Here is a 23,961-nt window from a genome sequence, read left to right as displayed (position 1 = left end):
GTACTTCCGGAAGACCTAAAATTATGAAATTTGGTAATTAGTATCTACAGGTAGTACTAGTTCAGGAAAAAAATTGAAAACTATACATTTGTTGTTAAATCATAAGAATAATAGCCTTATTCTAATAGCGTTCGAGTACTCAAAATTGAGCATAAAGTAAACGTGTTATTATACATGGGAGATGCTAAATTATAGTGAAATTCATTAACTAATATCTATATAAAAATTTAATACAAAAATTAAATGAAATAAAAATAATCAAAACACTCAAACTTTAATTAAATTATAACCATAAAGAATGAACATAAAAATACTTGACTTGACTTAAAATGTAAAAAACTGTATAGTGGTTGGAGAGAATGGATTCATAATGTCCACAGAATTTATGACCACGTTAAAGAAATGTACATTTCCCATTGTGCTATTATATTGTGTTTCTTCAGGTAAGATGTAATATACAAATTCATTTTAAAATGATTGTAGAAAAAGTAAAGGATTTTTAGTCATTATTTTTTAAAACTATAAAATATTTAAATGAAACTAAATTTAACTATATTTTTAAATATAAAAAAAATCAATATTCTAAGTAATTACTGCTACTTTAATAATGAGAGGTATTGCAATAGCGATATGAATAATTATTATTTATATTACGAGGTAAACACGACAGGTGGTGGGTTCGATCGCCATTCGAGGAAATGAAATAATTATTTACATTTATATCTTCATTTCTTCGCTTTGATGTCGTTGTCATGACATTATCAGTGTTGAGTTCCGCCACTCAACACACAACGACTCCAGAATTCGTCGGAAAGTGGGTAACGGAGTGCCTAACACTACGTTCCCTCTGTCTATCGTGACGTGTGCGGGATACAGCGTGAAACTGATTTAATTTAATTTAATATTGTCATTTCTTCCCTCTAGTGTCGTTTTCCGCCTCAAAGCGCCTCCAGAAATCGGCGGCAAGTGGGAAGCACTCCGCTTCCTTAACTAATGGCTAAACGAGCTGATCTTTGTTTCTTTTAAAGATGCATCACAGCCATCTGAGTTTGAAGATCTGTGTGATGATATATCGTGTTCTAATGTATACGACCCCGTGTGTGGTGAAGCTATAGCAGTGAATGGGGCTCGACGAGTCCACAAATTTCATAATATCTGCTATCTACGGTTAGCGCAATGCAAGTTTAGGTATGCAGGTTAGTTTTCACGGGATTAATAATTGTTGAAACAAATCATTGTTTACTATAAGATCCTAATATTAGTTCTAGAATACTCTGGGAAAAACAGCTTATGTATAGTTTTTTAGGCAAAAAATTGTCAATTTTTTGTTGTTATAAGGAAGGAAGCTTCATATATAGATTCTATTATCATATTTTTTTAAATAATTTTACATTAATGACGAAGGTATATGAAAATCTTGCACATTATCTATATCCACAGTCGTGTAAATTGAATTACTGGTTAGTTATCTCACCTACAAAGCTATAGATTACTTTCTTTTTCTTAGGCACTGCCTTAAGTAGACAAGTAAGATCAAAATCAACACTAATAAAGCGATAGATTAGTTTCTTTTCTTAGGTACTGCCTTAGTAGACGGGTAAAATCAAAATCAACACAAAGTATAAGCATTAGTTACTAATATTTTTAGGTGTCGATAGAATTTCTGATGAAATATGCGACATTCAAACGTCAAATTTTTTGGACTTCAAAACGCGAAGACTCGTAGATTTCAGTATCGTCGGTGGTCATCAAGCGTGCAATCACACTTGTCCAACTTTTTGCCTCGACATCTACGACCCAGCGTGTGCACAGATATGGGCTCGTAACATGAAAACGTATGTTTACAGACCAATGATTAATCATTGCCATATAGACTTGTACTCTTGTGTGGTGGGAGTCAGTAAGTATTATATATGTTTAAGTTTAAAATTTTCTATTATTATTTTTTGCCTAAATATTCTAAATTAATGATAATAATATATATTATTTAATAGATTATTATTTAATAGAGTAATACACGCCTTTTTCCTTTTCGATATATACCAATATATTTAAATACTTATTGATTTGACATGCAATTTATTCTACCATGTTAATAACAACCGTCGCTAAGCGACAGTTGCTAAAACGATTTGCAAAGTTTGTTGTTAGAGAACGTCACCTAAACTGAACTTGCTTAACGCATCTCTCTATTGAAAATTGAAAATAATTTCATAAATATATTTAATAAATATTCGTATAGTTCAAGCGGGCGTAGCAGCGTTCGGGTCCACGAGTGAGTTATATAAATGAAAAAAAAAATATTTGAATATTTTAAATTTTGCAGACGTGACCATCCAACCACTTATTGGCAAATGTTACAAAAACCCCACCGCCATCAATTTCATGCTTAACGTGGCTTCAATGAAAACTTTGAAATTACTGGACGACCCGGCTTCGATGCGTATCAAAAGACGGCGATCAAACAAACAATGGAACGTCAGTCGAGATATTAACAGACAAATCAAAGATTTCATACATAATTTAAGACATGACCCCCAAAATTGATACTATGAAATAAAGTGGCCATTTCCTTATTATTACTTTTCTAATATTCTATCTTGTGAACGCCAGGGGCTCCCATAATCTTTACGGTCGATTTAGAGATTTAATTAAATTTCCCATCTTATATCTACCTAATGCAAAAATGTTATAAAATAAGCATTTTTTTTTAACTGTTTATTAAAATTATTGGTGTCGATTGTTGTTTGTAATATGTTAGATGATTAACAATTATGACTATATATAAAATAAGAATGGTAAAAAAATCTAAATCAGTCATTTGATTCTTTTGGTCTTGATAGATTTTCTGTGTGCTGATAGGCTTATAAAGAAAAATTCTATGGAGACAAGCATGAGACTGTACGCAACGGCTGTGGGTACGATGTCTACACGGACAGTGAGTTTTTATTTATTAAGATTTTCATTTCTTCACTCTGGTACCAAAGCAAAAGCGCGGCGTTGAGTTTCGCCACTCAACACACAATGCCTCGGAAATTCGGCGGAAAGTGGGGAACGAAGTTACATGCGGGCGAAGTTGCATGTTATATGCGGGATACAGGGTGAAGCGAAAAAAACAAATAGATTTATTCTGATATACCTACGTGGAAATGTTCCTTTTTCGGTCATTTACGTCATAGTAATAAATCAGGTCATGAATAAAATTTATTCCTCCTGACGACACGACGTACTTATTTTTGTGTAATAGAATTTAATATCCTCGAACATAAAAATGTAAGAAGTCATCATAAATTATTGCACGTACATTCCATATTAAAGACCTACACACATTAGCTGTTTTAGGGTTCCGTACTTTTTAAGAAAAAAAGGGACCCTTAAAAGATCCGCTGTCCGACTTTCTGTTTGTCAAGACCCTTATCTCAGGAACGTTTGAGGATATCAAGTTGAAATTCAAACCATATACTTAGATCTACGGCCCCATGATTTCCTGAAAATTAAATTATTTTAAAAAAATATGTATATATAATATATATATCGCAAAAACGCGTATTTTGATCCTATAAAGGGAATCAAAATTCATAGGGTACTTCTAGTTGACCTAGTACAGAAAAATCCTGAAAACATTTGAAAATTTATGGTAAAATCCTAAAAAATTACTTAAAAGGAGGCAAAATTTGGTTTTAAAGCCGCTAGTACAAGTGAGGTATTAGGTATAGTTGAATTTAAGAAACAGCTTGAGACTTCTAATGTTTGTACAGAATCCTGGGAGATCTCAACTCGCGCTTGCCCGGTTTTTTTTTGACTATTTGTTATATGTATGTTTGAATTCGTTACTTCCAAAACGTTTCATCTGCTTATGATAACTTTTCCAACACTATTCATTATTTTCAAAAAAACTAAATGTTTATATAATAAGATAATTTTCATTTCCAATGAAAATGAAAATTTTAAGGACGACTCTACATAACAGACTTTAATATCTAAAATATATATGAAAAAATAAATTATTAGAAAGAAATTTTTTTTCTATTTCCCATACAACATTTCACGATCGTTATATTAAAAATCAAATCCCAGGAAGGTGATATATAGAGGGGACAATAACACGCTTTTCGAGCGAACGCTCCAATGAGTCGAGAGACCCACGATCACGTTTCAGAAACCAGTTCAATGGAAATTCAGATGATATATGCATATCATACTTACCTTATAATAAAATTTTCCTTTAGAAAAATATTTAAATTATTAAAGAATATGAAGAAGAAATTTGGTGTTTTCGTTCGTAGGAAAGGTCGTGAGTTCCAATTTTCTCTCACAAATTATTCGTAACATTTATGTTTACGATTGTCCCTAAATATTTATCTGTATAATCTCTATATATAATAAAACAGTAAAAATATTTTGTCTGTACATTTAAACATATACTTAAATAGAATAATAGAAAGCAAAAATATTTTTTTCTAATTTCTTATCTGTCTGTTTATCACCGCAAAATCAGGCCATTGAAAAAAATAAAGTACACTCTCGAAGCGCCATAAATTAAAAACTGAACTGATCATCATATAGTTCAAGCGGACGAAGCCGCAGGAGGGCCGCTAGTGTTAAATATTATAATTAAAATAGCTAGAGTCGGGTAGTAAAATTAAATAATAAACCCAATGTGCAAGAGAAATAAATGACATAGAAGTTTCAACCATATTCATATAACGCCAGTATTCAGATATGGTTTCGGAAGATAAATTATAACTTTGAGGCAAACAAACCTTTAATGGTCGGAATTACAGAAATAGAGGTTGGCACGGAGCCAGCGCCTAAAGTATTGACTGTGGCAGAACCACTTTTCAAGCAAAATAATATTTACCAGAATAAAACTTAACGATATTCGAGGTATGTTGAATTACTAAGGTATGAATTTTAATGATGAAACTGAAGTTTTCATAATCTTTGTTTTTATTTACATATCGCTCTATGTGCTTGAAACAATCGAATTTATATTATTTTTTATATAAAAATTATATAAAAAACTGATGGTTGGATATTTCCGTACCTTCTTGTATTGTAAATGAACTGACATGAGTTCTCACTATCATAATTGTAGGTCCACGGGATCTTCAGGTTTTGCTTACACGGTCAATTTCAAATAAAATGCAGCATAAACTATGCATAAATATTCGCATCTTTTGACTTTCTTTGAATCGTTGAAAAAGTATTATAAAATCATATTTTTAAAAAGTTTCGATAATACTACGCTTACGTGAAATAAAGTTTTCAGTGAAATTTGAAGATACACAATTGTTATTTCTATTTAAAAAAATCTCACTAAACTTTCTTACTTTTAAGAATTTCTTAAAAATATAAGAAATTCTTAAAAGCATTTGTCGCTCTTTTTAATTTTATATACCGCAGCATTTTCTTATTTAAAGTTCGAGCTTAATTAAAACTTAACAGAAAATAGAATAAATACTTTCTTTATATTCTTGGAAACTCTGCAAGCAGCTAAGCTAAATGCGACACGAAAATGCGCACTACCATTACAGCAAAAGTTTAAAAATATAATTTTAATATTATATTTTAAAACTTTTGCTGTAATGGTACATTCTACATTCTCATACCCTAAAACAATATCTTTGTAAATATTTAAAATAACACGCTCACGTGTTTAAAGTCATCTTAATTCAAAAACAATAAAAAGCAGTCCACGGAAATATTCCATATCTATATATATAAAATCGAAAGGTCACTCACTCATCACGAAATCTCAGAAACTACATGTGCTAGGAATCTCAAATTTTGCATACGAGTTACTCATAGGACGTAGGTGCTCGCTTAGACGGGAATTTGCAATATTCGACTTCTAAGAGGTTGTTTTTGGGGTCGAATGTTTGTATGAAACTTCATTACTACAAATGCTAGGAGTCTCAAATTTTGCATAACGTCACTAGGACGTAGTCATGGAGACAGAAATTAATAATAACATAGTTCACGCGGGTGAAACCGCGAGCGTGCCGCTAGTATCAAATAAATGCAACTCGTATAGACTGACTACATCTAAATTGTACTATAACATACAGATAACAACAACATTTATCCTTATCGATATTCTCGCCCCGTGAAATAAAAATCATTTATCACGAGAATGGAGAATGGAGAAATGTCTCTACATACCGATTTTGATTCGTTTCGTTCTCGTCCCGAAACAATATTTCTATGCCAAATACATATTTGTTTCTTACAAGCAAGAAATTGGGCCAATTTATTATGGTCGTTATTTACCGCAAACATGGACCTCTCGCTGGTTTGTTTTGCTCAGAGGAAGGTTAAAGGTCGAAGTATATAATAATACTATTAATATTATATTAATATCGACTTCTATATGGTGCTATTGGTAAACTACTGGAGATGAATCGGTCCAAAAATCACTTTTACGCTAATGTTAGAATTTTCACAAATTACCTTACTATAGGACGTATAGTGGGTTCGATCGTTCGAGGAAGTGAAATATTTATTAACGTTTATATTTCCATTTCTTCGCTCTTGTGTCGAGGCAAAGCGCGGCGTTAAGATCTGCGACTCAACACGCAATGTCTCCAGATTTCGGCAAAAAGTAGGGAACGGAGTTCTTAACACTAGATTCCCTCTGCTTACCCTGTGTGCGGGATACAGCGCGAAGCTGATTTATTTATTTTTTTTTACCTTACGAATGAATGATGAATTTCTGTGATGTGGTCTATATATGTATGTTACATACAATTCCTTACACAAGTTGAGACCTATCTTATTTCCCAACCGCCGTATACTAATGCATTGGGGAAATCACTCGCGGCCTCAAACGTCTTGGTTAAATTAAGAATTCTGCTCGACGAGCTTTTCCTTTGAGGGTACTCAAGTGTTAGAGTCGAAGAGTACAATGGACATCCCAAACTGGACTGAAAGTTACAAACATTTCTAAATCACTTATGACTTTTATTAATAAGTTTATATTATATAGTTTACTATCATTTCCTTCGGGACTATAGGTATGCTTTAACAAATTTGATGATATAATTATGTTGCTTTGGAGAAAATTGTGTAAACATATTTATAAACAAATACTAAAAAAAATAAACATCATATATAAGTCAAATAAATACTTGAAAACTATGTAAATTATATACCGATCCAAGTCCGACTTGCGCTTGACCGATTTTTTAAATAATTAATAAAAACATTTGTCTCTTATATCAAATATTCAACTAAAACTAGCCTACTGGGATTTTAGGATTGTTGAGATATAATTAAATTACGATAGCCAAGGCAGGAAATTTTCTATTGAAATTAAATTCCAAATGTTTAAAATTCAGGTAAAAGGACAAGAGCGTAACCGTCGTATCAGCTTTAATGTCTCTCTAGAGGCCATCGATGAGGAAATTTTATGACTTGCAATATATAGTACATCCAGGATAATAAATTACAGAGGATAGAAGTTAATCCTATAGAGAATCGTAAAAAGTACGCAGCGGAATATTTATTGCAATAACTGCCAAATGAATTAATAAAATATTCATAATTGATGCTCCTTTTATAGTTTCACAGCCAAATATAGAAATAAAAATCCCATTTTAATTTTTAAGGTTTCGTACTTCAAAAGGAAAAAACGAAACTACTTTGTTGCCTGATTGCTAATTATTAACATTATCATTTCTTCGCTTTGGTACCAAGATAAAAACGCGGCGTTAAGTTCCACCAATCAACACGCGAAGCTTCGAAAATTAGGAAAGCTTGAAATGAAATGTCTGAACACTAGGTTCTCTCTGTCTACCCAGTTACATGCGAGATACAACGAAAAGCTAAAAAAGAAATATTACTATAATATTATATACTTATACTGCTATACAGATTGTGTTTTAAGATGCAACAGAAGGTTAAAATGTCAGGAGTTAAGTATTAGAAAACACTTACCATCATTTATTGTTCCTCTTTCACGTATACACACTTCTAACACTTTACACCGCACACTTAACACTGTTTCTATATAACACTTCACACTTAACACTACACTTATACACGTTTTAAAACGCATAGTTCCAACAACGACACTGATTTTAAATACTTGAACTTTAAATTTTACACCTTACGAGAGGCAGAATAACGACATACTGACTCAATCCATCAAAAACGTCACTTTTTAAAGCCGTTCCCTTCATCTTTTATAAATAATTATGTGGGTAGTATTATTTTATTTTCTGTAAAATACCCTCACACTGACAATTGTCTTACAAAGCGTAGTACATCTATTTACAAAAGAAAACGTAAAAGACATTTTTGAATGAAGGAACGAGCGTATCTTGATGAAGCAATTACTTACCCCAACAGGAAGTCAGTACAACGTATACATTATTTAATTAAGTTTTCCTTTAAAAATTTTCCCCATTTCAGAGAATTTACTGAATAAATAACAAACAATGTCATTAGCTTTAGGAGTAGAGCTTAATTAGAAAAAAATACTGCTACTTCCTTAATATTTCTCCTCTAAATGTTTTAATTCTCAAAAATTTCTACTTTGACTAACCGCTTACTTAAAAGGATAACTATTTCATTTAATCATAATTCAGTTCAGTTTTATCGATACCGGTAGAACTCAGTCTGGGGTTTTAGTTCACTCACTCTCATTCTTCGCTATTATTTTTTTTATCCTGAAAAGAAGAAAAAAACTGCACGATTAATAAAATACAGAAGTTATTAATTTTATTGAAAACTGGAGTATATGTATTTCAGTTATAAAATAAAAAAATAACAATCCTCATATTACTTTTTTAATAAATTAAAAGCTTTCCTTTTTTTAATACAATTGATTTTTCAACTAAATTTATTAAAAAAAAATATCATTATTTCATATAAAATGCGTTTTGCATAATTATGTAGCAATTTTTATGTAGAATTTTATTATCTCCCGTAAAGAATAAAAAGTAACACATTATTTTCAGCAAGCTTCGCCATTCTGAGATACATTTAAACTTTTTAACATTCTCTTGAAAACTTGAGAAGTTCTTCTTCGAGTGTCATTAAATATGAACATTCGGGTGAGTATATTCGTCATTGACTTCACTATTCAATATTGGTTCTTTATACAAGTAAAAGTATTTTCTGCTTCGGTGTTATAACATAAGAAAAATAGTTCTATTAGTATCATAAAAATGTAACTTTTATCGAAATTTCACTTAAGTATGCCTTTCCCAGCCTCACTAACCTAGATCCAATTTCCCTCGAAATCCATTTCCCTTATTAAGGTTAAGAGCTCTTTGAAATTCATAGCGTTCTAAGCAAACATTAAATTATTAATAGCACTCAAGGCTCATTGCCGTGTGGAAGAACTTGCTGAAGATAAGGCACACGCCCAGCTCGTTGTTAACTTGTATCTTCCATCAGCGATCGTGGCATTTTTGTCTTTCTTTTGTGACAAAACTTGTTAGAGCTTATCACGGTGTTTGCTGACCTGCGAAATGGTGAAGATAGCTAATTTCGTCTTTCATCCACCACGAGGGTGTAGTATTATCTCAGTATAATATAATTTTAGTTTTCAATATAATCAATATTTTTTTTATTTTTTAAATTAAAGTGGGATTTTAACACTGCTGCCCTGCTATTTAGAAAGCGTGATATTAAAAAAACTATTTTAAATATATTCGTCTTTCAGACTCGCTAACTTAAGTAAAAATATATAACGACATTTTTGCAACCTATTTCGGTATATTTCGGTATATCTTGTGTCTCTGAAAACATGATTTATTAACTACTTAATTGTTTATGGTAATTAAAGATATAAGTGCAATATCGAGGAAAATCTAAATAAAAAAATAATAAAAAACAAATGATCTAATTACGTTCCCCTTATTAGACATTCTTCTGGAAGTAATTGCCTTTACATTTTCAATAACCAACAGTTATCCGCCAATTTTCAAATTTAAATTACCATACGATGATATGGCAAGCAATACTTGGAATTATAAGTTCTTTGTTCACTATAATTTTTAATATGTACTCTGTCTGTATATATTTAACTTAATATGAGTGGAATGAATATAAAAGTTGATTGTTTTCCTCGCGCGAATAGAGAAAGGGCAGTGTAGGGGTTTTGTTAGCATTATGTCTATTTATCACTAAGTACTTACAAAATTATGTTATACTAGTGGACCCGAACGCGGCTACGCCCGCTGGGACTATACGAATATTTATTAAATATATTTATGAAATTATTTTCAGTTTTCAATAGAGAGATGCGTTAAGCAAGCTCATTTTGGGTGACGTTTTCTAACATGAAACTTTGCAAATCGTTGCTTAGCAACGGCGGTTGTTATAAACATGGCGGAATAAATTGCATGTCAAATTTATAAGTATTTTAATATATTGGTATATATCGAAAATATTACAAATATAAGAAAAAAAAGTATCCTATGTTCATCCCGAGACCCTCAAGTATCTCTATATGAGTATTTTATCACAATTAAATTAGCGGTTTGGCCCTGATTGCGTAAAAGACAGACAGACAGACAGACAGACAGAGTTACTTTCGAATTTATAATATAGATATGGATATATATTTACAATAACTTCAACTTAAATTCGGGAGAAAGTGGGGAACAGAGTGTCTCAACACTAGGTTTCCTCTGTCAACCCTGCTGTGTACAGGATACAGCGTGAAGTTAAAAAAAAAGAATAACTGCCAATCAAACCGCTTTATACTAATTTATCTGGAGGTGAAGACAGTTAGAACGTTTTCAGTTGTAGGTATATACAAGTTACAATTTCTTATACTTGATGACTGCAATACTCCGTGAGAAGTGCCTGAATTCAACATCGCAGTTTGTTGCACAAAAATAAATAAAAGATTTTCATTTCCCCGAGTGGGAATGGAACCCGTAACCATCGCGTTTACAGTCAGACACTGTGCCACTGCGCCACAATAGATATATTTGTTATTTTTTAAATTAATTATTATGTTGATCCAAAATGGCCGCCATTAAATAAAATGTATTGATTTTTATAATGCTATACACCATCAAAAAAACATCTATAAAGTTTGATTTAAAAATATATTACACCGTTAATGATCAAAATATTCTGTTTATGTTTCATTTAATTTTTGCAAATAATACAAGAGCGAATGAAATAGCATGCAGTAACTAGTCCAAAAATTATACCTTGTCTTATATAAGCTGTCAGTTCTCATAGTGGCTGTGCTGTCTTAAAGTGTTTGTGAAGTCATCTTTCTTCGTGTGGAGTTAAATAGGTAAGTTACATATACATATGTATTGTGCTCTAGCGACCCACTCGCGGCTTCGCCTGCTTGAACTAAATAATTTTTAATTTGCTTATCTGTATTACTTTTTTTTTCTTTATACGTTTCAGCTTCAATAAAACAGTTATTTATAGCCATTTTATTATTATGATTTCAATTAAGTAACTTTGTATATGCAAATGTTTCGATAAACATGGAAATGCATTAAATATGGTAATCTAATAATATTATTTAAAGTTAAAATTCTAATCTCACTTTCATACAGGTCCCTGCTTATTTTTACTATTATTTCAAGTAAACTGTGTTCAGTTTTCATGCAAATCGCATCGTTGAATTCCGCCACTCTCGCATAAGGAAGAAATACAGAATACATCGAGACGCTGAAAACAAAATCATATAGTTCAATAAGTTTCTTCCGATATAAAATACAAAATTATTGGTATTAATAAAATAAAACAGCTTCACGTTGTATCCCGCACACTTTCTGCCGAATTCTGAACGCATTGCGTGTTGAGTGGCAGAACTTAACGTCGCGCTTTGCCTCGACACCAGAGCGAAATGGAAATATAAATTAAAATTAATATTTCATCTCCTCGAGTGGGGATTGAACCTACAACCAGTTGGTTTCTACAGCCACACTTTGTGCCCCTACGCAACCACTGGCCTTGTCAATTTGTATTTTATTTTCATTTATACTGTATTTTAATAGCAGTTCACTTACAATTAAAACTTTTTAAATGAAGTTTTCTAAATAAATTGATATTTTCCTCCTATTCCTATATAGATGAACAAGTCTTGTAACAACTTTCATAAATGAATGATTCATACATAAGTTGTGATGATGTAAAAATAGTAAATTTCAATAATGACCTTTCGATATGACTTGTTGATAACGCCAATTATTTGGCCCCAAGACTACACTTGTGTATACTAAATGGCAGTATCAGTTATAACTTCGTCGAAGAATTGTATTCGCATATTATTAGTAACAATGAACTCTATTAGAATTTTCTCCAGAAGTATGAGTCGAAAATGGGAACCTTTGAAGAAAGTGGGAATAATTGGAGTGCCGTTTGAGAAAGGACAAAAGAAGTACGGTGTTAGTGTAGCACCAGCGGCTGTGAGGTCAGCGTGTCTTATCGACCAACTTCGAGAAATAGGTATTTATGTCTTACATAATTATTGACAAAAATAATCATAGCAATTGTTTTAAAATAAGCTATAAATATGCATATAAATTGAAAAGCTATTAATGATGTTTTATAATACTGATAACGTTATTGTATTCAGTTAAGATAACACATCTGTTTCTCTGTTTCTAAAGAGATTGATGATGATGTTCCGAGTAACTCATTTTATTATTTTTTTTATGTTTAGACATCTTTTATTTTGAGGATGTTTCTGGGACCGACAAATGAGACCTTCAAGAGTTTTACGAGAAGATTATTTATTTTCAAGACACTCATTCAGTCGCACAAAAAAGTTTCATTCAAATTCTTCCATTAATTTTATTTCCATCGATCAACTATTCATGGGCATAGGTATAGTAGGCATACAAAAACGAAAGACACAAATGAAAAAAAAAATAGTAGTAAATTTATATTCTATTAGTTATCTTAAACCTAACCTTTTGTAGGGTGTACCCCTTTTTTCGGAAATATATTGAATGTATATCGCACGCACAGCCGAAACCGCTGTACGTAGAAACGTGCGATTTGGACAGATGTTTACTTTCATAATCTGGACATCCACTAAGAAGGGATTTTGAAAAATTTTAACCCTAAAGGGGTGAAATAGGGGTTGAAAGTTAGTATGGAAAAAATTTTAAATCGGAACCGATTCTTATAAAAAATTCGAAATTCAGACTTTTAAAAGTATTTAATTGAATACGTGTTTCATGGTTTTCTAGAATTCTTTCTCTAAGGGTGCAAATAAGGAGTTGAAAGTTTGTATGGAAAAATTCTTAAATCGCCACCGATTTTTATAAAATTTGAAATTTAGACTCTTAAAACTTTTTAATTGAACATGTGTTTCATGATTTTCTAGAATTCGCCTCCTAAGGGTTCAAATAAGGGGTTGAAAGTGTGTTTGGAAAAATCTTAAAAACGCCACCGATTTTTATAAAATTTGAAATTTAGACTCTTAAAAATATTTCATTGAACACATGTTTCGTGGTTTATTAGAATTCACCCCTAAATACGCAAGCGAAGCTGCGCGCGACCGCTAGTAATAATATAAACTTATAATTTATTCTGAAATATTCCAGACGGATTAGATGTTAAAGATTATGGTGACACCAACATCCCACCAAGTGATGTATCAGTAACTGTAGACAACATGGAGCATCTCTCCCTCGTGTCCGCCTGCAATAAGAACGTCTCTGAAAAAGTATCGGAAGTGCTGAAAGACGGACGGATAGCTGTTACGATCGGAGGCGACCATGCTATTGGACTTGGTAAGAATCGTGCCACTGCGACCTGACAGCCTCAATAACGACTTTAATAAAGAATCCATATATTCAAGCTAGTATATAATGGTTACATCCAGGCACAGTCGACGGCCACTACAGAGTAAACGAGGATATGATTCTAATCTGGGTGGACGCGCACGCGGACATCAATACTAATAAAACGTCAGGCTCCGGCTCCGTCCACGGCATGCCCGTCGCGCTGCTCGTCAGGGAGCTGTCGGACTACTGGCCGTATCTACCAACAATGGATTGGCAGGTGCCAAAGTAAATTTGCATTTCTAGATTTATTCTATGGGTGTGTTTGAAATTTTGGGTTTTGAAATGTTTTGGTTGAATGTAACGTAGGATTATTATATTATATGGTTTAAAAGTATTTATTATTTTTTATAAGTTTACAATTTTCGGTTACCCTATTTTTTTTGTTTATTTTCGGTGGTCAAACCGATCATTGATATCAGTTATTAGAAAACACATTTTACTTTATTTAAATTCTTCTATCTGCTGCTTTTGTGAGAGAGACATAGAGATAGATAGAGATACGTAGAGAACTTAGTACAAATCGTTGTATTTAAAAGAGGAGGCTTTATAAAATAAATATGACTATTTAAAATAATATACTAATATATCCACAGATTTTCCATAAGGAATCTAGGCTACGTGGGATTACGATCTGTTGATAAATACGAGAGGCTGGCAATAGAAAAATACGACGTGCCAGCATTCACAATGGAGGATATCGAAGAGTGAGTTAAATATTTATATTACTAAGCGATACCAGGCTGAAAGTGAATGTTTCAAAGAGCTCGCGCTTTATCTCGAAATGGAAAAGATTACATATACCCTGGGATCCGGCCGTTGAATCCTGCATATACGAGTTTTCTTAATCAAACCTATATTAATGAATAATACATGATTAGTAGAACAGATTACACCTGGGTTGCCTGGAAGAATCCTGCCGCAATCACCTTTAATTACATTTTTTCGTAACTCGTTTTTGGAGAAAATTGCACCAATACGTTTTTTATATGAATCGCACATCATTTGAAAGATAATCCCATAAGGAATTGGAAAATTAAGGGTTGCCAGCTCTCAGTCTGCCGCAAGTCTAGGGTTGCCTGGTTTAAACATGTCACTAAATGTTAATAATTTGCACTCATGTGTTTTTTTAATGAATTATATATCAAATTAAAGCTTATTTTTTTCTGAACACTATAAAACAGGGTTGCCTGGAAAATTCCTGCCGCAAACAGGGGTTGCCAGCGTTTGAAATATTTTATTCCGGTTCCGTTTGACTATGAGAATAGACGATGAAATGCGCAGTCTGCCTTATGTTTTAAAGTAAAATATTATATAATAGAAGGTCAATCTTAAAATCAATGTTTATTCTAATTGTTCACCTGTTAAATGATGATTTTAATCATATTAAGTACACGCAGAAAACTATTTAAAGATCATGGGGCAGAAGAAATCATCCTTATTTTTAAAGTAAAATAATGAATCTATAATATTGAGTCTTTGCAAAATCTATTTTCTAAATACTAATATTTATTTATTAATTTAAATTACCATTTTGAAACAATTAAATTATCTAGTTAAATAAATGTTTACAAATATTGATCTACTATAAACTATTAATATATATACATATACATCATGTTCCCTTAATATAATGAAGGGTGACCATTATTGCGGATATTTTTTTTATTAATTATATTGAAAAATACATTTCAATGAACTCTCTCTCTTCGTCCTCTACTTGTTTGATTTGACAAGGGTTGCCGCAATTTTTTTTTTCTTACGCAATTTTTAATAATTTGCATAGGAAAGAAATATATATAATAGAATTATAATAAACAATACTAAGTTAGCAAAATAATTCGAAGAAAATCCGACAGTAATGCCGACTAATAAACGCTATTTACGGTTTATGACCAAGAGTCGGCAAATATCAATTAGTTGGCTATTTTTTACTATAGATAAACATTTTGCGACGCGATACAAAGCAAACCAAATGCAATAATATTATTTTCGAAGATGTATTGTTTCTAAATGCAATAAAAGTGCAGATGGACAAATGAGTTGTTTTTGAGCATATAACTTAGTTACTTACCTTTCGTTTTGGAGTAAAGACGTTTTTACTTGACAAAAATGAAGATGTGTTTTTTGTGCGGCAGGAGTGAAAATGTGATAGAATTTAACAAGGAATCTCTCCAAAAGTGTAAAATTATGTTATTGTTTCGCCAAAAAATGAATTTTAAATACAGTGACATTTTTTTAAATAGTGACACAATGCACAGTTATCATTTACAGTATTACAAAAAGTTCATTGTTTTAAAACAAAAATATAAAGAAGTATTTTTTAATTATTTTCTAATGCAAAACGTAAGTATACTTTAATATTTAATATTATATAGTTTAATAAAATGTAGACAATTGTGGCCGTGGGAGTTGCCTCAGTTTTGATTATACTAAGTTAGGGACGTTAGTGAGTGATTACGCTTTATTATAATTATAAGAACAATTCTTTCAGACCTAAATACCTTAAAAACTATCAGCATAGACGGAGAAGTTCTTGCTAGCGACATTTTTTAATCTATATTTTTTAATAGTTTTTATTAGTTGAATAGTTTTCATTTACTTTGCAAAAACGTAAATATTCGTACCAAAAAGATGGGCGCCATAGTTTTTTCTACGGATACGGACGGCGTTGTCAAATCAAACAAGCAGAGGGCGAAGAGAGAGAGAGAGATTGTTTATTGAAATGTAATTTTCCACATTTTCTTAATTAATAAAAAAAATATCCGCGATAATAGTCACCTCTCATTATATTAAGGAAACATGTTGTAATTAATACCTTATAGTAGATCGATATTTGTAAACATTTACTTAATTAAATAATTTAGTTGTTTTAAATAACCCTTTTATTTAACTAAATATTATTATTTATAAAATAAATTTTGCGAAGACTCAATATTATGGATTATTATTTTACTTGAAAAATAAGAATGATTTCATCTTTAAATAGTTTTCTGCGTGTACTTAATATGATTAAAATCATCATTTAACAGTTGAACAATTAGAATAAACATTGATTTTAAGATTGACCTTCTATTATATAATATTTTACTTTAAAACATAAGGCAGACTGCGCATTTCATCGTCTATTCTCATAGTCAAACGGAACCGGAATAAAATATTTCAAACGCTGGCAACCCCTGTTTGCGGCAGGAATTTTCCAGACAACCCTGTTTTATAGTGTTCAGAAAAAAATAAGCTTTAATTTGATATATAATTCATTAAAAAAACACATGAGTGCAAATTATTAACATTTAGTGACATGTTTAAACCAGGCAACCCTAGACTTGCGGCAGACTGAGAGCTGGCAACCCTTAATTTTCCAATTCCTTATGGGATTATCTTTCAAATGATGTGCGATTCATATAAAAAACGTATTGGTGCAATTTTCTCCAAAAACGAGTTACGAAAAAATGTAATTAAAGGTGATTGCGGCAGGATTCTTCCAGGCAACCCAGGTGTAATCTGTTCTACTAATCATGTATTATTCATTAATATAGGTTTAATTAAAAAAATTCGTATATGCAGGATTCAACGGCCGGATCCCAGTCTAATAGTATTTACTTACATATGAACAAGTAAATGATGGCTTTTTTTGTTTTTTAAAGTGTGCTATTATATACAGCAGGCTAGGAAGAGGAAACCTAGTTGTTAAGATGGAGTGTGCTAACACTAAGTTTCCAGGTTCCCTCTACCTACCCTGTTATTTGCGGGATACAGCGATTATTAATTAATAGGTAACTTCATATTAAAAATATTATTTCTTTCAATAATTCACTAAAATGTAAAAATATGGAGAGTAGCTAAAGGTGTGCGTTATAAGAGGAATCAAGCTGCAAAGCGTGATATAAATATCATTACGTAAGCAAAAAAGAGTTATACAAGTTTAATCCCTTAGAGAGGAAAATAAATATTGAAATATTAAGTATATTGAAATCTGCTCGCCGGGAACAAAATCAAAGTCAGCGCGAGCGTTCGAATAATTTTACTGATACGGTGATTTACAATATCTACGTGCCTTTAATATTTGATAATATTTTTGAATATATACTCCGTATAACATGCCTACCGTACATAACGTTATATATAAATATGTACTTTTATAAAAATATTATTAGCATTTGCCAACTTTTTATACTCATTTTGTAGACAGTCATAGACATTGTGTGTTGACTGGTGGAACTCAACCTCGCGTGTTGTTTACCCGAGCGGGAAACTGAAAGTAATTTAAATATGATTCCACCGAGTTGGCAATTGCACTTACATCCTTACAGCCACCGAGTTAACGCCATTTTCATAACAAATTAAATATTCAATATTTTTGTTGTGTAAAGAAGTATATTAAAAAATCACAAAAAAAAAGAGCAGAAAAAGGCACGAACCATCAATGGTGTGTTTTATTTAATAAAAATAAAATTTAAAAAACCCCACAGCCGCGCCCCTACGCCCCGACGAGCCTTACGTTATTTTTTTTATTTGAATCAAATATATAAACGTATGATTTTATTTTTAGATACGGCATCCGCAAGTCTATAAACCACATCCTTGAAAAAATCGATCCAGAAGGAAATAAGCCTATTCACGTGAGCTTTGATGTCGACTCTCTGGACGCAATGGTGGCACCCAGCACTGGCACTCCTGGTATTTTTTTGTAAATATTCATAATTTAAAAATCTACTAATTAAACTCATAAGGTAAACTCTAGAATACAATACAGAAGTATCTTAATTGATGTCGTAGATATTTTAATGAAGATTTTTATCAATATTTAAATACCCACTCACAAATAAATAAATGGTCCTACGTTTCAGTCCTCGGCGGCCTCACACTCAGAGAAGCTATCAACTTGATGGAGATTATCCACAGTACGGGCCGACTAAGAGCCTTTGATCTTGTAGAAATCAATCCCGCTATCGGTAGCGATGCCGACAGAAAGAGAACTATTGAAGCTGGCATTTCCGTGTTGAAAGCCGCCTTAGGCTTCTCCAGAAGAGGCACCACACCACGCGGTGTTCTTGATTTACCTGTGCAAACGCCACCGAAGTAAATTGCTTGTAGAGATGGCAATTTGAATAATTTATTTGAATATATTTAATAAAATTGTAATAAGGAAAACTGTTGATTATTTAATAAGGCCTGATTTTACACACTAATAAGATTACACTACATGTTAAACTAAGCGAGTCCCATATTTAAATTGTAAAAAAGCAGCTTTTGCTCGTAGCCAGGCAGGTAGATAACACTAAATTCTTAGTACTTCTTGATCGTCGGTATTTTAATTCTATTCTCGATTTGATTGATTGATTTAAACAATTTGTGATATTTAACCTCGCGGGCTTCCTTGCCTTGACCTTAAAGGAAATGAAATATTTAATAATAATATAAAATATCTTTATTTGCGGTACTGAATTCCGCCACTCAACATGCAACTCCCTCCCGAACACGGGAATTCGGGTCTTTACACTAGGTTTCTAGATTCTCTCTGCCTACTCCGCTAAGTGCGGTAAACAACGTGAAGGTCTCTGGAGCTGTTCTGGAATCCTTGCCAATCTAGGCATTTTGTTATATCATCAGTCTTTTGACTCCCACTGCTAGCGGCCAGCGACTTCCTGTGACCTTGACCAGATCGCGATTTTCACCCTCGTGGATGGGAGATCTCATATAATATGGTTGTTATATTACGTGAGGAGGTCAGACCACATGTGTAAATGTGAGATCAAATGTATAAATGTGTGAGTCTGTGATCGGCATATTGTGTGTTGCTTGACGGATTTCAACATGACGCTATTAAACCTAATTTTATCTTTACCTTATCACCAATTATTAAATAATTAATTTTCGCGACTGGTGATCGAACTCACAACCGTTGAGTTCAAAATAACACGTTTGTGCTACTGCGCCACGAAAGCCTGAACGTGAAGTTATAACTATTTTAATTAACTTTTTATAATCATGTTTAATTTCTTTTTATAATTAACTTCCATTTTTTTCTTATTTTGCTTAGCTTTTAATAAATACAGATAGGTACAGAGTAATTAGAAATAATGTTTAACTTTAAAATAATTACACTATATCACATCATATTTGTAAGTACGACCGTAATCTCTATATCAATAAAAAAATAAAGTAAAATTTAATCCAGCCTAATATTATTCAATATTTTCAATTCTCTGCATATACATTTTTCAGATATTTACTATTCTTTCAACATCAAGTGCTAAATTTCAAATTGACGACGACGAAGCAAAAGAGATTATACAAAAATATTTAAAGGATGTAACAAACATTAATAGCAAATATGTTATCAACGAAATCCTTTCGAAAACCATAGCCGAAAGTTTCAATGGCAAAATTAGTGCATTTCCTCTTTTTAAAATCAGCATAAACATCGATAAGAACCCAGTAAAAATACCCTGGACTATAGATACAGAAACAATAAAGCCACAAAATAAACGTATGAAGAAACGATATCGTTATGTAAATTCAAATAAGCATTTCTTACAGGAAGATAATAAAATAATTGATAGTTATTGATTTTTTTATTTGGCTCTACATGAGCAACAAGTTACGCACTTTAACAATTTTTAAGAGTGAAAAATATTACAAAAAAATGAAAAGATTTTTTGGGCAGTTTCTATTAGCAGGACCGCAAGTTGTATAATCAATAAAAAAAACAGATGTATATATCGATATATCACCTACCAATATATTGTATCAATATTGCTTTATTGCGCAAAGCTTTATACGCAAAAAAAAAAAACAAAGAATTAGCACACATTTTAAAATTAAATTAAATACAGAATGAAGTGTGCACCTATTTATATTTTCGATGCAGCAGTATATTGAACACACATGTATTAGCAAAAATTAACTAAAAGTTAACTTGTGGCCGGTAGTGTTTCTGGAACTTATTATTTTTGAGGGACATTTTCATCTCCCACTTTGCTTGCACGCGCTTCATGAAGTGAATGTCTCGCGCTTTCCTGAAAATAAAATTGTAAGTCAGTATACATAGTATGTTTGAACGAATTACTAATAATATTTAAGTTTAAGGTAACCTAAATGTTTTAACCTAAATAAGAATATATAAAAAATTAAAAAACGTATACACGGAATATTGGTAAAACTGGTTGGATTCACATGACATTACTTTAGTAAGCAACACCGTACAGAAGGATGTATTTTACTTTAAAAGTGTTAAAAAAAACGACAAAACATGTTAAAGAAATCCATTATCTTACTTGGCAGCTAAAGCTTGTTCCTTAGGTGCCCATCCCAGTGCTCTGTAAACTCCCAACAAGTGATGCAACTTCCTGTCAGATTTCTTCACCAAAGCCTGACTGTTTTGTGTTACATTCTGCTTATAATATCTGGTAAAAAATTTTTTTTTAGGTAAAAAATTTTATAATCTATTTTTTTAATTCATAATGTATTCCCATATGTAACAGCAGAGACAGAGGGATGCTAGTGTAAAGAGATTCCGCTTCCCACTTTCTGCCCAATTCTGGAGAAATTAAATATTTCATTCCTCAAGTGGGTATCTATCCCACAACCTGCCCTGAGCCCGCTGCAATATGATAAGCCCCATAGTATTTTTTAAATACATAAAAAGAAAGTTTTGCAAAGAATACATTTTAAATTGATTTTTGGTACAAAAACATACCTCATTAGCGACCGATGGCCAACAGTGACTCCTGATGGAAGCACTAATTGGAAGTCATCACCACCCAATGTAGTGGGAGCTTCAACTTCTTCATCCACATCCATATTGTCTTCTTCATTGTGGTCGGGATATGATGCACTAGAAATAAGTACAATACAATTATTTATTACTAAGTAATATTTAAATTAATTATTTCGTAAAATTATTAGTAATAATAATTAATATTAATACATTTATATTTCCATTTCTTAGATCTGGTGTCAAGGCAAAGCGTGGCATTGAGTTCAGCCACTCAACACACAATGCCTCCAGAATACGGCAGAAAGTGGGGAACAGAGTGGTTCCCTCTACCTACCCTGCTGTTTGCGAGAAACAGTGTGAAGTTAATTTTTTTTTTATAATTAATTAATAGGTGGTTTTTCATTAATTTTGAGCAGTGTACAAACACTCAATATAAAATGTTAATGTTACTTCTGGGCCAAAATTTGCCTCACAGGGCTAATTCACATTAATAATTAAACATAAACAAACAAATTAGAATATAAATAAACCAGTACAAGTAAATTTAATGTGCCAAATTAAAAATTTATGAGAGGAAATGAAAATATTTTATTCCCCCAAGTGGGAATTGAACCCACAATGTTCGCCGCACTATGCCATGACGGCCTCATAGTAGTGTAGTGTAGGTATTATATAACAGCTGCAAATAAAGTTAAATGTTGCACAATATTAATCAACAATAAAATTTTAACAATTCCTCATTACAACACAAGAATAACAAACCTATAATCGTAATAATCAGCATATTCTGCCAATGCAATGCCTTCATGTAACATTTTACAGTGGCCTTTGTCAATCATATGTGCTTGAGCTGCTTCCAATGAGTAAAATGTTCTTCCCGTCTCATTACACCATAAACACATAAATCCTTGGGAAATCTATAAAAATAACAATTTAAAATATATGTATAATAACTCAGTACTAACCTCATATGTTACATGATCATTATAATTATTTCTTTTAAATATATATATTTTACTAAAGCAGACAAAGACAAACAGAAAATCTCTCAAAAAGAACAAATAAAGAGTAAAAAAAGTTTTGTTTAATAATTGTATTTTCATTATTAAAACAACTTGCACCTAATAAAATTTTAATTTATTATAGGCCCTTACCTTTTCTCCAAGGTATAATAAGAGTCCTTTCATGTCAACACAATATTCTACATCGGGTATGAAGAAAGAATGTGATTCTGACATATGCTTCAAATTTTTTACCATGTTTTTACTATGATGACCACAAAATAAACAATCTCTTGGCTTAATCAATGAGTCACTACCTTTAATTCGGCATTCTTCCCATTCATCAGAATCAAGCTAAAATTACATTATATAAAAGATTATATTAGTAATAAAAAATAATAATATAATTCAATGAGAAGAGGGAGAAGGGAGGTCTTTATGAAAGAAAATGGGATTAATATCTCAAAAACTAAACCTAATATTAATAACATTCAATTTATAAGATCATTATTATAAAAATATATGATATAAAATAAATATTTACTGGTACTTAATATATTACTGACACTACTAGAAAATTTTTGTAATAGGTATGTGAAATAAAGAAATTTATTATAATTCTATGAATAGGTTACCTCCTCTATTTCTGAGTCTGTTTCAATTTCTTCATCAGAAGGATTATCAGCATTTAAAACAACAAATTTTCCAGGTTGTACCGAAGATTTGCTTGCTTCAACTTTTTCAAAACTATTACTATCAGAATGACTTTCTTCTTCTTCTTTCTTTACTTTACTTGATTTCTCCTCGCGCAAGTAGTTTTCTTCGGCAGATTTATGTTTTTTACTGTTTAGATGATTGTTATATGCATTTTTAGAACTAAATAACTTAGAACAACATTTACAATACACAGATTCATCTTTTTCAACATTTTCAACCTGTTCCCTATGTTCTTTAGCTCTTTGCTCAAATTCTTCAAATGTAACTGGAGGGATAGATGCGACTTTTCTTTTTAGGTTGTACCTATGCCAATCCAACTTATAATGCTCTCGCTGTAAATCGGCAGTTTTAAAAATCACTTGGCATGTTATACACGTGTATGCGTGAGACATCTTAGAACTGAAATGTTATCACAGCACGTTTGTCAAATTTATCACAGGTTTATGAACACGTTGTAGGTTTACAAAGCTCTATTATAGTTATTTGCGCTTAAATAAATTATCAGATAAGACAATGTGAGTGGGAATCGGCTGTTTTTGAGAAGTATTGACATTGACAATTTCCAAATAACATATACATTAGACTAGCCACATACGTACAATAATATTGTCAATAAAGTGCGTATTGTCAATAATATTTGTGTGTGGGTGGTTGTCAATAATATTGTAGTATGCGGGCGCGCGGCAATATTTTAAATGAATAAAAGATTTCAAGGGAGGCGGACATCGACAATACCTAC

At 31.7% G+C, this 23,961-nt stretch overlaps 3 protein-coding genes across 3 annotated transcripts; 2 read left to right on the top strand and 1 right to left on the bottom strand.

The window, feature by feature from the left end:
* Positions 1-370: 370 nt before the first annotated feature.
* Positions 371-2,547, top strand: LOC146534632 (uncharacterized). The gene is made up of 4 exons (XM_085193286.1): positions 371-443; positions 1,029-1,196; positions 1,649-1,900; positions 2,327-2,547. The coding sequence occupies exons 1-4, from the start codon at positions 371-373 to the stop codon at positions 2,545-2,547; spliced, it is 714 nt and encodes a 237-aa protein (XP_085049412.1).
* Positions 2,548-12,103: 9,556 nt separating this feature from the next.
* On the top strand, positions 12,104-18,929 carry arg (arginase). Its single transcript, XM_085193108.1, has 6 exons — positions 12,104-12,435; positions 13,542-13,730; positions 13,823-14,009; positions 14,378-14,488; positions 18,334-18,461; positions 18,632-18,929. Exons 1-6 carry the CDS (start codon positions 12,210-12,212, stop codon positions 18,865-18,867), a joined length of 1,077 nt encoding a protein of 358 aa, XP_085049234.1. The 5' UTR covers positions 12,104-12,209; the 3' UTR covers positions 18,868-18,929.
* A 1,415-nt stretch (positions 18,930-20,344) lies between these two features.
* Positions 20,345-23,788, bottom strand: LOC146534630 (cytoplasmic 60S subunit biogenesis factor ZNF622). The gene is made up of 6 exons (XM_085192669.1): positions 23,141-23,788; positions 22,659-22,859; positions 22,267-22,421; positions 21,484-21,621; positions 21,062-21,190; positions 20,345-20,803 (listed from the first exon to the last, which is right to left on the bottom strand). The coding sequence occupies exons 1-6, from the start codon at positions 23,612-23,614 to the stop codon at positions 20,692-20,694; spliced, it is 1,209 nt and encodes a 402-aa protein (XP_085048795.1). The 5' UTR covers positions 23,615-23,788; the 3' UTR covers positions 20,345-20,691.
* Between the last annotated feature and the right edge of the window lie 173 nt (positions 23,789-23,961).

Source organism: Heliconius melpomene, chromosome 11, assembly GCF_056956725.1.
Source record: "Heliconius melpomene rosina isolate 202511_hmr_F chromosome 11, ASM5695672v1, whole genome shotgun sequence".
In the NCBI taxonomy this organism is placed as follows: domain Eukaryota; kingdom Metazoa; phylum Arthropoda; class Insecta; order Lepidoptera; family Nymphalidae; genus Heliconius; species Heliconius melpomene.
The sequence above is the reverse complement of the archived record's forward strand: the minus strand, read 5'-3'. Positions and strand labels throughout refer to the sequence as shown.